The sequence below is a fragment of the Lineus longissimus genome, chromosome 3 (assembly GCF_910592395.1).
Source record: "Lineus longissimus chromosome 3, tnLinLong1.2, whole genome shotgun sequence".
Classification (NCBI taxonomy): domain Eukaryota; kingdom Metazoa; phylum Nemertea; class Pilidiophora; order Heteronemertea; family Lineidae; genus Lineus; species Lineus longissimus.
In genome coordinates, this window is record NC_088310.1 from 7,843,041 (window position 1) to 7,858,958 (window position 15,918).

The 15,918-nt window shown below is 43.8% G+C and overlaps 1 protein-coding gene across 1 annotated transcript in view; it reads right to left on the bottom strand.

Moving 5' to 3' along the window:
* The window catches only part of LOC135485644 (uncharacterized), a 60,002-nt gene that overhangs the window by 11,270 nt on the left and 32,814 nt on the right, over positions 1-15,918 (bottom strand). Inside the window, exons 10-33 of the mRNA XM_064767927.1 lie at positions 15,541-15,774; positions 15,132-15,425; positions 14,482-14,802; positions 13,897-14,043; positions 13,279-13,449; positions 12,834-13,037; positions 12,184-12,327; positions 11,926-12,047; positions 11,560-11,722; positions 10,980-11,306; positions 10,182-10,511; positions 9,469-9,801; positions 8,926-9,059; positions 6,975-7,164; positions 5,912-6,544; positions 5,072-5,398; positions 4,398-4,541; positions 3,903-4,079; positions 3,099-3,580; positions 2,590-2,752; positions 1,985-2,172; positions 1,516-1,666; positions 923-1,243; positions 547-741 (exon numbers count right to left, since the gene is read on the bottom strand). Of these exons, the coding sequence (XP_064623997.1) occupies positions 547-741; positions 923-1,243; positions 1,516-1,666; positions 1,985-2,172; positions 2,590-2,752; positions 3,099-3,580; positions 3,903-4,079; positions 4,398-4,541; positions 5,072-5,398; positions 5,912-6,544; positions 6,975-7,164; positions 8,926-9,059; positions 9,469-9,801; positions 10,182-10,511; positions 10,980-11,306; positions 11,560-11,722; positions 11,926-12,047; positions 12,184-12,327; positions 12,834-13,037; positions 13,279-13,449; positions 13,897-14,043; positions 14,482-14,802; positions 15,132-15,425; positions 15,541-15,774 (5,895 nt within the window). The remainder of the gene's footprint in view (positions 1-546; positions 742-922; positions 1,244-1,515; positions 1,667-1,984; positions 2,173-2,589; positions 2,753-3,098; positions 3,581-3,902; positions 4,080-4,397; positions 4,542-5,071; positions 5,399-5,911; positions 6,545-6,974; positions 7,165-8,925; positions 9,060-9,468; positions 9,802-10,181; positions 10,512-10,979; positions 11,307-11,559; positions 11,723-11,925; positions 12,048-12,183; positions 12,328-12,833; positions 13,038-13,278; positions 13,450-13,896; positions 14,044-14,481; positions 14,803-15,131; positions 15,426-15,540; positions 15,775-15,918) is intronic.

The window sequence follows — 15,918 nt, forward strand, 5'->3', positions numbered from 1 at the left end:
GAAAAGAACTTCTTAGCAAATCCTTAACTTTGAATAATTTCCGTTAACATTTTTAGTAAGGACTATCGTCCTGCAACAACCAGTCTAACCTGGCCATTTGAGATGAAATGTACACAACAAACATTGGACCACCTGGAGTTTAGGGAGTAACAATATTCAGCATAATAACGGGCCTTCTAATTGACATTGACACATTGACCTACTAAAGGGTTCTTTCAGCCATCTGCTGTCATGTAAACATAATTGCATATGCAGTAGGACCTCTCTATCAAGGACACCCTTGGGACTGATACAAACTGTCCTTGAATGAAACCTCTGTATTAAGGACACCCTTTCCATTAAGACACTGCATCTGGTCCTGAATTTAGTCATTTCCATTGAACTCAACCTCGGCAATCAGGACACCTCTCAACTAATGACAGCATTCCCTTTGTTATAAGGACACCTCTCAATTAAGGACAGCATTTCTGTCCCAAGAGTATCCCTTATAAAGAGGTTCCACTGTAGTATCATAACACTTCCAAGCATAATTTTTTACGGCCCTACCTGATGTCTAGTTTTGAGTTTGTTCATGTAGAAGTCGAGTCTTGCCATGAAGTCATCCAGGCACTGTTTGAACTCCTCATACCTGACCTCAACGTCGACAGCGTCTAGCGGCTCAGACTTCTGGAGCAGGTAGAGATACGAGTCCTCAACGAATTGGAACCTGGATCTGTTGACCTCGACTGCACCCTGCAGACACTGGAAATACAATGGGTTGGTTAGAGTAGAGGCAAGATGCGAGATATATATCTCTTGTGACCTTTTTATCTTCTATAACAATTTTCGTTTAAAGAACTATGCCATTCAAAGTTTGAAGTTTGTAATTAAATTTGAATTACCAGTTGCGTAAATACGCCCTGAATTGCCAAAATATACCCACCTGTATTTGTTTGATCTTGGTGGTAATATTCGAGTCGGAAATATGTTCAATATCGGTCAATTGAACGTCAATCTCGGAGAGCCACACCAACAGCCTCTCGCGAACTTCCTCGAAATAATCGCACATTTTGATTGAGTATTTCATCCTCCTGATAATGGCCGTTACATTCTTCGACAAAGCGTCCCATCTGCGGTTGATGCTATAAATAGTTCCCTTCAATTCGCCGCTGGTATCTGTTCGACTCTCGCGCGCCAATCTCCGATACTGTTTGTTGAGGAGTTCTAGCTGGGATAGGTTTTCGTGAATTTTTCGCTGGAAGGCCTGAAAATGAAAATTGTATTTTGATATTTTTGACAATTGTTTTATACATTTATTGCAACAAGGGGTTTGTAATAAATCTTCTACACCCCCAATATCAACCAGGACTCAGCTTTCTTTCAAAAGTTATTTACCAGAATGGATTCCCTGTACGCAAATTCGAGATGACGGTTTTTCCCATTGCAAAAGCTTGCAACTATTGAAATACCAAAGAAGACTGTTTGGTGCATTGCTCAATAACAACAAGAAATACTTGCAACTATAAAGATACTTACTTCAAACTTTTTGATTTCGTTTCGGATGAAGTCGTAGTCCTTATCAGACGATGTGCAATTACCGGCAACTCTCTCCATCTGATCGAGCCAAGCCTGGAAACGTTTTATGTCGTCCAAGAGCTTCTGCCACAGTCGCCATGACTCCTCGATCCTGAAATGATAAATTAAAGGTGAACCGACAGTTTCAGAAGTTTTTAAGCTGATGTCGATTATAATGATAAACATTAGCATCAAACAAGTCATTGTCGATGATATTGAAGATATAGATGCGTAATTAGCTTTATGATCTTGGGGGTACAAGGAATTTTGTTGAAATTTTTTTACCAAAATCTTGGTCAAAACACATTTTTGGTGATGTCTGAGGGGCAATTTGCCCTCCCCCCCAGCTACACCCCTGAGATAATTACTCACAAACCTAGGATATCTTGAAACAATCAACCACACCAACAGAATAGGTTACACCACTTACTTGGTCTTCCTCTCCGCTGACAGGCCACATATTTTCTTCCATCGTTTGTCCAGACTGTTTGTGGCGTGTTGAAGGGCCGTGCTCTCCGCCTCTGTGGGGCACGCATCAGAATCATGAAGAAGAAGCTCACACAGGTTTAGGACAGAGCCAACACCGGCGCTATGGTGCTCGATATCCTTTTGGATTTCCTGAAGGAAGGAAGACCAGTCAATCAATAAATCAATCAGTTAATTTGTATTGCATCCAAATCATAAGACTATAGAACTCTTCAATGCATCGAAAAGACTGATAAAAAGGTGTGCCTCAAGGAGTTTTCTAGGAAGACCAGTTTCCAAGTGCCTTGCATCTTGTGCATGGCACTACCAAGGTAGGGATGCTCTCAGATCTCAGGGAGTAGGACAACCCTGGATGTAGACGTGGCCAGCTCCATGGTGCCCAATCGTTTGACCATATTCCATGGGGAATAGATTTTCTCCAACAACAGACCCGCCCAATCTTTTCTCCAACAGATTTTAGAGGGGTGTAATGCATTCCTCCAACAACTTTGCTTGGAAGTCGAAGCTGGAATTCTTTGGACCAGGACCAGCTAATGATTTGATACTTACAAGCTGTTCTCCTAACTTCTTGTCAATCTCGGTTAGGTTGCAGTGCTCGTAATTGATCGGTGTGCTGAGGACATGCTCTATGTGAGCAAGCCAGGTGCGTAGGTTGGCCATGTTGAACTCCAGCTGATGAACGGTCACCAAGGTCTCCTGGAGCTTCTTTTGTCTACGTGGGATGGATGAAAACGACAAGTTACAAAAGTGCAAAAGATGTATGGCCATTTGTAAGCTTTTAGAGTGCCGTTCTGGAGTCTCCATTTTCACCAAATCCAAGGCTGATGCCTCTCTTTTCTGCCTCTGGTAGTCTTTGGCAGAGCAGTTGCGGATACCAGAGGAAAGCTACACTGCCGAAGAGAGTTGTCCTCTCTATCACCTCAGTGTACCAGGACCAACCGGGAATCGAACCTGGGACCTCAGATACCTTAGGACAAATATCGTTATCTAAATATCTTAAAACACCATTGCAAGGCAAACTCTTCCAAAGACCATTTACGATGTTATTCATTCCCTACCTGCTGACACAAAGGTCCTCCAAATGTTTCCACTTCTCACGCAGATGGATGATCTTCATCTTGATGTCATTGGCACGAATATCACTACTCGCATTCACCAACCTCGCCCCCTGGTCAATCAAGTCGTCCTTATTCACCCTCATATCATTGATCTCGTCCTGATAATCCTTCTGAAGTTTTACGATCAAATCCTCGATGTGGTACTCAGTGTTCGACATCACCTTGGTCTCCATCGATGTCAGCCATTCGATCATCTCCTTATACCGGGCGCAGAAGGCAACCCATTCGTTCAAGCGGTCTCCGATGCGCTGTTTCCGTAGGATGACTTGGTTATGATGTTCCTGCCACTGCTTCTCGAGAAGAAGGATACGCTGCCTCAAGATGGTCAGATCTTCCGATGTTATGATTAGCGATAATTCCTTTTGGGCATCTTTTACTTTACACAATTTGTCCAAGTTGTTTTCGAAGGCAACTTCATATTCCTGAAAGATGAAAATTATAAAATATTTACATCTGAAAATGACCGTTTGAATGATTTGTCTCTGCCATGCTTGATTAGAGGCTGTGTATACAACTTTTGCTTAAATCATCTGTAATAATTATCACTGCGATGAGGACAAAAGAATTGCTTGTCTGCATGTAAAACTGGGTTTGACATTAGCAATAACCGATTCGTTTCACAGGCACCTACCACAACCACTGCAAACAAGAGACCTTTGTCACATGCGATAACTATCACAGGTCGCAGTGACAAAAATCTCTTGTATGCAGATCGCTTTAGCTATCAAGTGGGGCAGACTTTACCTGGCACATCCTGAATTCTACCTGAAGATCATCATAGTTACAGGGCAGATCATTCGACAGATGGTTACGGATGTTCTTCAACCAGACGAGGCACTCATCGATGCCATGTTCGCATCCCTCCCACTGTTTCAGAATGCCACCAAGGTGGTCGCGGTGGCCATCCATTTTACCAATGACCTAAAAAGAAGAATTCATTCAGATAAATAGTATTGCAACAACTCAGCAGAGGGGGCCCAAAGCTTTGGTTTAACTTCCACCAGATCTTGAACAATAGAACTCCCCAACAAAATCCCCAATGATCAAGTTATTTCCGGATGAAGTCTTGTAGCGTACAGATGAAAATTCCAGTTGGGGTCAGAGGCCTATAAATTCAAAGTCTTGGGTCAGAAGTTTTCACTACTCCAGTTAAACTGGCATGATCTCTGACTTGGCTGAGCTCCTTCCTTTAATTCAAAATATCCCCAGTTTATAGTAAAACAGCACTACTCCACTTACCTGGAACCATCCCTGTTGAATCTTGCAGAGGCAATCCTTTATCTTCTGTCCTGCTGTTGGATCGGACATATGGACCAGGATGTCGCCAGCCTTGTGGACACGCTGATACATGGTCTGGTGATTGGCTATATCACGTTGAACATCCTTAAGGAAAGAAATTACAAATGAAGTTTTCTTGATTAAAGGGAAACCACTAGATATTTATTGTAAAGGGTTTTGCTATGTAGCAAATTCACCTCCGTACATCACTCAAATGGCAAACACACAATTTAACATGACTCAGGGGCCCTAAACTGACTTTGTTATAAAGTAGTGAGGATAGTGTGACAAATAACTCAAGTACATTTATGACTGGAATGTTGTCGTCAAAAACTTAAATGGCCATGGTCATCTGACGCCGAGTGTATGGTAGATTAACTGAGGCCAGCCAAAATCAGATTGAGCGAATGTCACAAACGTCTCCACCAGGGAGGCGAAAGTGCCTCGGTGAAAAAAAATTCATGTGAAAATGAACTGCCCAAACTTGCAATATGTGCCTCTAAAATGGCTATTTTTTGTCTACGGAGAGCAGAGGCATTGGTCTTTTTATTTCTCTTGTCAACTTAAGCCCTGTTATGAGAGAAAGAAATGAAAATCCTCTTAAAATCGGAAAGTCTCATCCCTGCAACACTTACTCCAGTATGCTCAACCAGACTCTTCAACTGCTGCATTGGCGCCACGCTGAACTCAAACACCTGCATCCCATCATTCAAAGTAATCATCCAATCGCAGAGCTTGTCCGCCAGCGCCTTGTACGTCAGCCATTGCATGATGTTCTGATCGATAAGAAGTTTGCGTTGGCTTGTGCGCTTGACAACACTCTGCCATTGGTCGTCCAATAGGATGAGTTTGCGCTGGAATTCGTGGCGGTCATCGATGTTTCCTTCTTTGAGCATCTGCATGCCGTCGCTGATGATGGAATGGAGGACTTGTTGTCGGGTGCAGATCTCAGATTGGAAGATCTGCAAAGGAAATAGAAATACAGTCTGATGTGAAATGAAAATCATTGAACTGTTTGTTTTTGTAACACCTCAGAAGTTCAATCAAAAATTTATCATGACTCCACAGATATCTAGTCTGATGGAAACGTTAAGCATGGAACACCTTACCGAGATACCCTTGTTGAGTTTGATGTAAGGCAAAACAAAGGCAAGGGGAAAGTCAAAACACCTTTGACACGAAATGCTTCAGCATCATTTTGATATTATCTCCTTCTACCCCAGATTGAGCAGACAAAATCCACAACACAGATTTACTCAAAAACTTAAATGTGGTACGGATAATATTTTTCAGGAAAAGCTGATAATATTAACAGTCTTTAGTTTACAAAATTTCTTCAATTGTTCCCAAATTGTTCGTTAGTTTGTCAGTTTAGCAACAACACTGAACACGATATTTTGCCAGATCAGAAGACACTACCCAAGATCCAAAATGGTGATGATAGGTTTGAACACAGCGTGGTGTCCCGTACTTACATCATAACTGATCTGTTGGTTGAGCAGCTCGTCATAATTGCCAGCAATATCAACCGCAAGGTCCTCTTCAGCCTGGGACAAGAATGCCATCCAGTCGTCACATTTCTCATTGAAGCTCTGATGCAACAAGACGAGACCTTGTATCTCCTTGTACCTCTCCGACGTCCCCGTCATCAACTTTTGCCACTTTTGGTTCAAACCTTTGAGATTTTGCGCGTGAACTTCATCCAACGACAAACGGAAACCCAACTCATTCAACGTATCCAGGCGCGACTGGTTGTTCGAGAATTGCGACAGTAGCAATTTCAGCTGCTCCAACTTCATCTTCAAAGTGTCCAAATCTGCTGATTTATTTGCGTCGTCATTTGAGATTGCTTGTGTCGCTTCTTCTAAGAAGACCTCAACAAATTGTAAGGAATCGTCGAACCTTGCCGCTTGCGCTAAATCGTACTGTAGCTTCTGCATGTGGCGGTGCAGGTTTTGTTTCGAGTTGGTGAGGCGCTGGTTTAGGACGGTTTCTCTTGACGATATGAAGATGATGGTCGTGTTGTCCATGTATTTCGTCAGATTGGAACTCAACTGTCCGAGGGCGAGCAGAGTGGCATGGTAGTTCTCCAATTCTTTGATTAGATCCTGAAAGAGGAAGCATGTGGTATTTTATCAAGGAAGGCATCGTAACTTGCTCTCAATATCATGAATCATCATCCCTGAATCATACCCTTTGCAGAGAAAACCTTCCAAGAGTTACCACAATTAACCAGAAAATCCTGCCAACTGAAAAATAGTTTAGTTCATTAACTGAATCCTAGGTAGCAACACTGAATGGAGCAGGCTTTGGCCACCTAGGAGCCAGTAGGTTCACTAAAATATCTTGAGTTTGTATGGGGTGCTCTCATGATTGAAGTCTGTATATTCTGTTAAAGTGCTACTTTTGTGGGAACCTTTTTGTTTTGTGATGTGATCACCTAATTCATCATGATAAAAACATTTTCACTCTGCTCCCCCAAAATGTGGTTGCGCAAGACAGCTTTTGAGATTTGGCCCTAAAATAATGAATCTTTACCCTGGCTTGGTTGAGCTGTGCCTTCCTCTCCCCCTGGTCCTTCTGCTGTATCAACTCATTACAGATCCTCTCCTTGTCGTCGACCCAAGCCTTCACTTCTACATACTCTTCGTCATATTTCTCCCAATGCTCCAACGTCATTTGGAAAGAACTCACTCTGGCATTGAGCTGGTGCAAGATTGTGTTCCATCTGAAATGGGTATAAAAATATATAGCGTCAACAGTGTTAACAATATTTGGCAACAGCGCAAGGTCCCTCCCCATTACCAGCAATCCCCAACTTTATTATGCCGCTGCTAAATGCAGGCGCTACGATCGAGTTTGACACGTGACCCAATTTAGCCAATCAGAGCGTTCATCAATAATAAAATATATTTTTAGTACAAGAAATCAATGCCTTGTGTCAGTTTTATGCCTTCATTGTGGGTTCACAATTTTGAATGTACAGTGTTCCAGCTCATCAAAAGAACAGGGTTTTGTCTAGAATCACGGTTTTCCGAGTTTCTCCTTGTCAACACTGTCAGGAACCCCCCCCCCCCCCCATCCTATCTACCTAGCCAACACCCAGACAGAGGTTACCAAATGACAGAGCTGAGAGAGCCCAAACATCTGAGGAATCCATGCAACAGCAAAAGCTTTGGCAAATATGCTGAAGAGAAGGATGCAATATAATATTTCGGGCTTGGTCACCCGCCTACCCCCCCCCCCCCCGACATGACCCTTCCCAGCCCTAGTGTCCTTAATTGAACCATCCAAAGATAGGGATCTTAGGCCATAAAGTGGACAAATAAAGCAAGAAGTTATCAAAGGGCAGTCATTCTCATATCTTCAAAGATCACTTGAGGTCCAGCTTTTCATGTATGTTGATGTTTGGACATATATTCTCTCCTCAAATCCACTTGGGACGCCAATTTGGACCCCCCTGTGGACATGGAAAAATTTTCAATTTTCCCAATGGCATGTGTTTCAGTATACTCAGTATGATGCTGCCTTCTGCAGGAGCTATCGGCAAACTAAATTTGCAAACTCTATGTGATTCAAAAAGGCCACAGAAGTCGGCCAATTTTCATGTTTTCTTAGAATTTACATTAGGAAAAATTGCAATTCACGTGGTATTTTCAACCCATAGGTGGACATGGAAAAATTTTCACCAATCAACTCAAAATTTGGCCTGCAAATGCCTTGATAGTCATAGAATCACATACGCTATCGGCAACTAGGCTTTAGTTACACAGAAAGCCGTGAGATGTCTCTCACCTCGATCTGCTATAGAAAACGTATGCTTGGCCCTGGAAGGGAGTTTGGCGCATGCGCAGTTAAAAGGTTGGGAATTGCTGGTAATGCCTGATGGTTGCGAACAGGATAATGTCAACAATGCAATATCACCCCAATGGCTGCAAATTACAGGATAATGCCAACAGTGCAATGTCACCCCAATGGTTGCAAACAGGATAATGTCACCCCAATGGCTGCAAATTACAGGATAATGCCAACAGTGCAAGGTCACCCCAATGGTTGCAAACAGGATAATGTCACCCCAATGGCTGCAAATTACAGGATAATGCCAACAATGCAAGGTCACCCCAATGGTTGCAAACAGGATAATGTCACCCCAATGGCTGCAAATTACAGGATAATGCCAACAGTGCAAGGTCACCCCAATGGTTGCAAACAGGATAATGTCACCCCAATGGCTGCAAATTACAGGATAATGCCAACAGTGCAAGGTCACCCCAATGGTTGCAAACAGGACAATGTCACCCCAATGGTTGCAAACAGGATAATGTCACCCCAATGGTTGCAAACAGGATAATGTCACCCCCAATGGTTGCAAACAGGATAATGCCACCCCCAATGGTTGCAAACAGGATAATGTCACCCCAATGGTTGCAAACAGGATAATGTCACCCCAATGGTTGCAAACAGGACAATGATGATAAATTAAGCCTACCTTGTTTTGACATCACTCTCTGTTTTCCTCAGCGACTGTCCGACCATGACATCAGACATCTCGAAGAGCCTGTCCGTAGCACTCACATAGGTTGCAAGTTGTTCATGACTGTTCTCAAAGTCAATGCTGATTTGCTGTAGTGGAAATTGATACACATATTGAACTGACAACAAGTTAAGTGTCTTCATGGGCAGTTACTTGATAAAGGCAAAGAATGTGCCAAAGTACCAGGTCAAAAAACCCAAGCTGTGAGAGGATGCCCACGAGAGGAAATTGTCAGGTATAACCGAGCACACAATCTTAGAGTTGATCAGGACTGTTGTTTCTCTGCACACAGATATTGTCAACTGCACTATTCTTGTATCCTGAAGTCAGGATGCTGAGTGGGAAGATTGATAACAGCTGTTTCAGTGCTTCTGCTGATCCTAATATTGAAGCTTTTGTGTTCAATTTCGCAAAACCAAAAACAGCCAATTAGTAAATAATCCCATCCCTTACCAATCAGACCGCCGATCTTTACTCAAAGACAATCTTCCAACTCACCTGTAGTTTATCCACAACCTGCCTAAACGACTCGACGTCACCCGTCACGACTGTGTACCTGCTCAAGAGGTATTCTGTCTCGGTAATAATCTGAGTCACATTACTCAGCGCCTTATGGTAGATCTCCCATTGCTTCAGAACATCCTCCAACTTATTCAAAAGGTTGCAGAGCTCCTGTTCTAATTTTGTCCACCGCTCGTTGATCTTGTTCATGGTCACCTCGATGCCCTGGACACTGCCCGGTGCAGCCGCATGTCCACCTAATAGACCTGCACTCAACTGCCTGATGTTGTTCAATTCACTCTCCTTCATCCTCAGCAGTTCTTCGATTGACTGGAATGAAAAGAGCCAACGTTTTCACTTGCATGTTCGAAGAAGAGGGAGAGGGAGGTTTGTTACTGATGATAGCTGAGTTTACCCTCATTCATAACTATAGGTTTACATGTAAATAGTAAATAATTGGGAGCTGAAAGTGCAGGTTTAAAGTATTTCAACCTATACAATCTGTTTCGATCTGTAATCGCTAAAAAATAGCATTGCAAAGTGAACATGACAACTAAGATCAGCTGGGCTGGGCTGAGGGACAAAAAGTGCCTTCTACGTAAAATGTCCAAAGCAGAAAAAAGGTTCCTTGCATTTGTTTTATATCTTTATTCCAACAATTTTACACGCCAAAGATATTCTGGGAATATGTCAACATCCTGCTGCCTCACCTTGCACTCCTTGATGGCATGTCGTATGCTGACCTCGTGTCCCATCCTGTGGAACCTCTGCACTCTCATCTCCTGATCCGCAAACCACTGCAGCAAATTACTCGTGGCGGTATCGTACTCCTCCCACTTGGAGAGATTCTGCTCAAATTTCTTCAGCATTTCCATGATGTCGGATGCCAGGAGCTGCCAGCGTGAGTTCATGAGGCCAAGGCGCTCTGCTAGGTTTGTGCGATCTTGGGGAGGCTCGCCCTCTCTGAAGCTGGACTGGATGGCCGTCTGGTTGACAAAGTCAACGATGATCTGTTTGCTTGAGATATCGATCTTGAAGCCCTGGATGTGGAAAAGTTTGAGCAATTTATGATTCAAACACTCATGGTGGAGACAACGAGTTGAAAGCGTAACAAGAGAATGCCAAGACTTTTATCATGTTTAGTTCGGACAGTGTAGGATATGAACATTTTCAATGGCAAACATCCCACGCAATAACGGGAAACAGCCAATGCAATAACGGGAAACAGCCCACGCAATAACGGGAAACATCCCACGCAATAACGGGAAACAGCCCGCGCAATAATGGGAAACATCCCACGCAATAACAGGAAACATCCCACGCAATAATAGGAAACATCCCACGCAATAATGGGAAACATCCCACGCAATAATGGGAAACATCCCACGCAATAGCAGGAAACAGCCCACGCAATAACGGGAAACATCCCCGCAATAATGGGAAACATCCCACGCAATAATGGGAAACATCCCACGCAATAACGGGAAACATCCCACGCAATAACCTACCTTATACTTCTGTACCATGCCCTGGACATCTTCAATATTCTGCAGAACCTTCTTATCATCTTCGGCCATGATGCGATTCAAAGTATCGATCCAGAGGAGGATTTCGTTCAGAGCTTGCACAGACGGCAACAATTCCATTTGTGCCAGCAGCAGTTGCTCCTCATGAACGGGGATCTCGTACATCAGACGTAGCCACTTTTCATCGAGCGTGTTCAGTTGGCGTTGCATGCTGGGACTTGACGATTTCTGGGAACGGAAGACTTGATTGCCGATTGTTGTGATTTGGGATTTTATCCCCTGGTGTTTGTCAGCTTCTTTGCGGAATTGCTGGAAAAAGGAAAATCCTTGAAAATCATCATCATCAGGCTATTTTTAGACAGACACTGATTGACAGATGCTAACACCTGGCAGCTGGCATTAACATGATGAAGGTCACAGTGCGCAGCTCTGATATTGCATTTGTTGACATGCTGTTTTGAATCTGACAATTATACTCACATAATACACAACCATGCAATCTCTTAGATATTTTGCAGACTTGTTAATTATACCCTGAGGTTACTCTGTGAAAATTACTTACCACAAATAGGTCAATTTTGTGTTTGATGGCAGAAATGTTTCCAATTTCATCCTCATCCAGAGCACTGATCTCCTGCAGACGTCGGGGAGCAGACGACAGCCAGTTGTTCAAAATCTCCAAATGTTCATCAAACTTTTTCAGTTGCTCCATGTGGGTCTCAAGCCTGGAAGAAACATTTCACACATAAGATTTGGTGATAGAACGCTGTTGGGAGAAATTTAGGTAAGGCTAGTTCAGGTCGTAAACATAGCACGTAGTGGCCACTTGAACTCTAGGTCTGGAACCCTTTAGACTTCTTTAGAAATCTTTAAAGATATTTAACCCGCAAAATTTCTTGATGATTGTTGTGATTGCAAAGTGACTGACCTCTTGAGCTCTTGGTTTGTCAGGTTTGTAATGTTAACCCACTGTTCAGCAAAGTCGGCCACCTGGTTCTCGAGGCGAGGGCTGCTAATGCTGTGAAGGATGCTACGCCCTCTATCCATAACCTGGAAAGATAAGATCATGTTCATGAGAGCGACGGCTGTTAAGGTGATAGGTTTAGGGATTTCAGTCAAATTAGGGATCCCATATACACACATAAGAAATTTGTGTGTCGCCATTGCAACTGGCTTGATGACTTACCTGATACATTGCAGCCTTTTCGTCATTGAGGGCATTCTGGACCTTCTTGTACATCTCTGTCTTACTCCTTATCTGATCCCTGGTATTCTCTGGTGCGGAGGCGGGAAGCTGTTTCTCCATGTTATGCAACCACAGTGTGATCACCTGGAAGGGGACATTTGACATTGTGGATGACAGGACCTATGGAAATGTTATCAATACCGACATGGACACATCTAATTGGGACCGTGACTGCCTGAAGTCTGACTTCCAAGTCTTCTGAATGAGACGTAAAACCCTATCAGACAGCAGCTTGTACACTCCTCCCTGGTCACCCTGTGGAATCAGCTGCAACCTCTCCGAATAACTCCCACCTTTCCGAGTCATGGCCTACCACTACTTAGAGCAAATCCGGAATCGGAGTGTCAACAGGGTCCTCATATGGACTGTTTCAGGCTGGATTTGCTTGGAAAGGTAGGTTGGCCATAACTCAGAGAGGTGGGAGATGCTCGAAAAGTTGCAGCCGATTCCACAGGTGCTTGTCGGAAGATTCCGTGCAAATATTTATATATCAAAACACTCCAATTAGTTTCCAACTGAAGACGCACACAACAAAATGGTTGCAATGAGCCAATACAACATAGAAGTAGCAGACCACAAGGCCTCCTCACCTGGAATCGTTCCTCAAACTCGACCCACTGCTGGACAAGTTGCTCCAACTGTTGCCCGCGCATACTGGCTTTATCCTGGATGATGTGCGTGGTGTTGATGAGGCGGGTGTGCGTGGTCAGGTAGTGCTGCCGCGTGCCGTGGTCCACCTGGTGCGAGAGGGCATCCAACATGCTGTGGTGACTCTCCAAGTCGTTGAAGAAGATCTGGGGAACGAAAACCACACTTTCAATGCGTGCTGAACCACATCAAACATTTTGGAACAAACTGATGAAGAAACGTGTTTCAATATTGATAAATCAACTTTTCTTTAAGAACATAGAAAGAATAAGAGAACAAGATAAACTTTTCTTCAAATACTTTGGAAGAAAGCCCTGAGTTTTTGAGAAAATGCCAAAAATAGAGGTCGTCTGCTCAAATATTTGAAGAAATGACAACAGAACTTACCTTGTGAGTGTGAAGCTGCTGTTTCAGATGATCGAGGTCACTTGCCGAGACATTGTCTGCCTTCAATTTATTCGTGGCAGTCTCAAGAAACTCGGCAAACTCTTTCAACATCCTTGCGTACTGACTCTGGAGGGTGATGGCAAGACTGAGCTGGGATCGCTGATCATTTGCCTGAAAATCAAGGTTTAGAATGTCTGTCAGTTCAAAATATATTTACTGACACCAGCTGATGGCTCAGTGCCTCCTATTTGCATGGAGAGATGAGCTGAGATGTATTTCATGATATTTCAGCCTCTGATAAACTAATACACTATGGCAATTCAAATTCAAACAAAATGATAGAACATTACAAGGCATAAACATCTTGAGCACAACAAACTTACAATCCTGTAGATCGATCTTGAAGCGAAGAATAGAGAGGAATACAGGCCAAAGGACACCACCCTGATCACAAAGCTCTGGGGCTCTGTGGCTTCAGACCTGCTCCCTCATGAAGAATAGAGAGGAATACTGGCCAAAGGACACCACCCTGACCACAAAGCTCTGGGGCTCTGTAGTGGAACTCTCCAGGACTGCCTGGCTAACATTCATCTCAAAAGTTCCGAACAGAGAAGCTACCTTGAGGTGCAGGTCTTGCAAGACAAGCCTGAGCATGTTGATGTCAATGGGCATGATAAGCTGGGGGTCCTGGACCATCAGGTCTTCACCTCGATCGCACAGGTCCATCAGCTTGTCCTCATAGTCTCGAAGCAAGTCATCAAGGTTCTGAAAAGGAGACAAACGCAATCAGGATATCATCTTCCCCGAGCCACATCTCAGAGGAAACTTTCTCTGCCTGTTTTTTCGCCAGTTATTCATCAGGTAGGAGTTTTTGTCAAATGATGTAATATGTATTCCATGATACTCATTCCAACCTTACAAAGAGACTTTGCCAACTTGAGCCTATAATCGGAGACAATTATTAGCCCAGGAGAGCCAGAGGCAGCTTCAAAGCATTCACTTCATCTTGTCACACTACATGTACCTTGAGACAACAGAAAGAACCAGTTGGTTGGAGACCTGGCAAACAAGAGCTGTAAAACTGGTAGTCTGGATGCCAAGCGCAAGGGAGTACTATGTGTCTTAAATGTTTTGCTCAGAAGACTAGTGCAATTCCTGGTGTGATATGAAGATACGTGGAAGAAATATTAAAACCGACCCTACCTTGCTGTCCTGCATCTGTTGCTCCAAGCTAGAAGTAAAGTGCACCGTGAGAGTGAGATAACGCTTCTTGGCCTCCTCCAGCTTGGTAAAGAACGCCAGGATTTCCTCCTGGTAGAGCTTCCAAAGACTCCTTCTCTCGATCAACTCGGACTCCCTGCACCGTGCCTGCTCCTCCAGAACGCGCATCCTCTCCGTCAGGTCGGCGATCGTCTGCTTGATCAGGGCGCGGCTGTCGCAGCTGGCCTCGTCTAGGAGTTTCGGAGATACCTTTGTCATCATTTGGATCTCGCTTTGGAGGCCTCGAATCTCTTTCTGCAGAGCCTGGAAGGAACGGGATTTGTATTAACGTCTGCCAAAGAAGCCAAACCAAACCATGGTTTTTCATGTCCTACACAGACTATGAGCAGTAGTGAAATTTGAGTAAACCTAAGCAGTTACAGTCCTTCCTTTATATTTTGATGCCCAGGGCCCCATACATGCAACTAAGTCACTGATGCATATATCAGGAAATTCGGAAATGCGGTTTTGTGATTTTAACATCAATGTGACTTATCCTGGTCATTTTATCTGTCACCATCTGTTAACCGGTAGGTTTTTCCAAATGACACTCAGTTTCAAGACTTCTATATATATATTTCCTAGTAACCAACCTCGTGATCTTTGAGCTGTTCATCTGTATCCTTATCAAATGACGTCCCGAACAACTTCAACTCGACCGTGTCCAACCAACTGGAGATCGTCAACAGAGAATCCTGGTACTGCTGCTGGAAGTCGATCGTCCGCTGTAACCGCGATTCCGCGTCCTCGTGCTGGCGCTCCATCTTGTCCCAGCAGAGTTTCAGCTCCATCAACGACTTCCTGACGTCGTCCATCTTCTCGGTTGTGTCGGGGTCGGTAGGTGCTAGGGAGGAGCGGCGACGTTCTAGTGGCTTACCAATGAATTCCTACAAAAGATTTATAGACATGAACGACTCTGAAACTGTTCAATTCAACAGCCAACACCATTGGGAACTTTAGAAAGTCATCAAAATACTTGGAACAATTGTCAATTCCACCTACCAAAGGTTTCGTGCTCTCTATAGTTTCCTGCAGTAGCTGTTTCTTGTCCGACAGTTGTTTGGACAGCTGCTTCCAGTTGGCGTGTAACTCGCTCATGCTGTACTCCAGATCGCCATCATCATCATCATCAAGGTCATCATCTTGTTCCTGAGATAGTTGGGTTTGCAGCAAAGATCCACGTCGATTCACTTGACCAACGAGAACTTGGTGTTCAGCGAGGTCAGATTCTAGTTTCTGCGACAAGAATTATAGGAAGTACAATAAGATTGAATTTCATATTCTTCCTCAGCATTCACTTGTGTGAGTGCCACTTCAGTTTTTGGCACCAATTTGAGATACCAGTCCAGCTACTCTGTTTTCATTCAGTGAGGAGGAGTT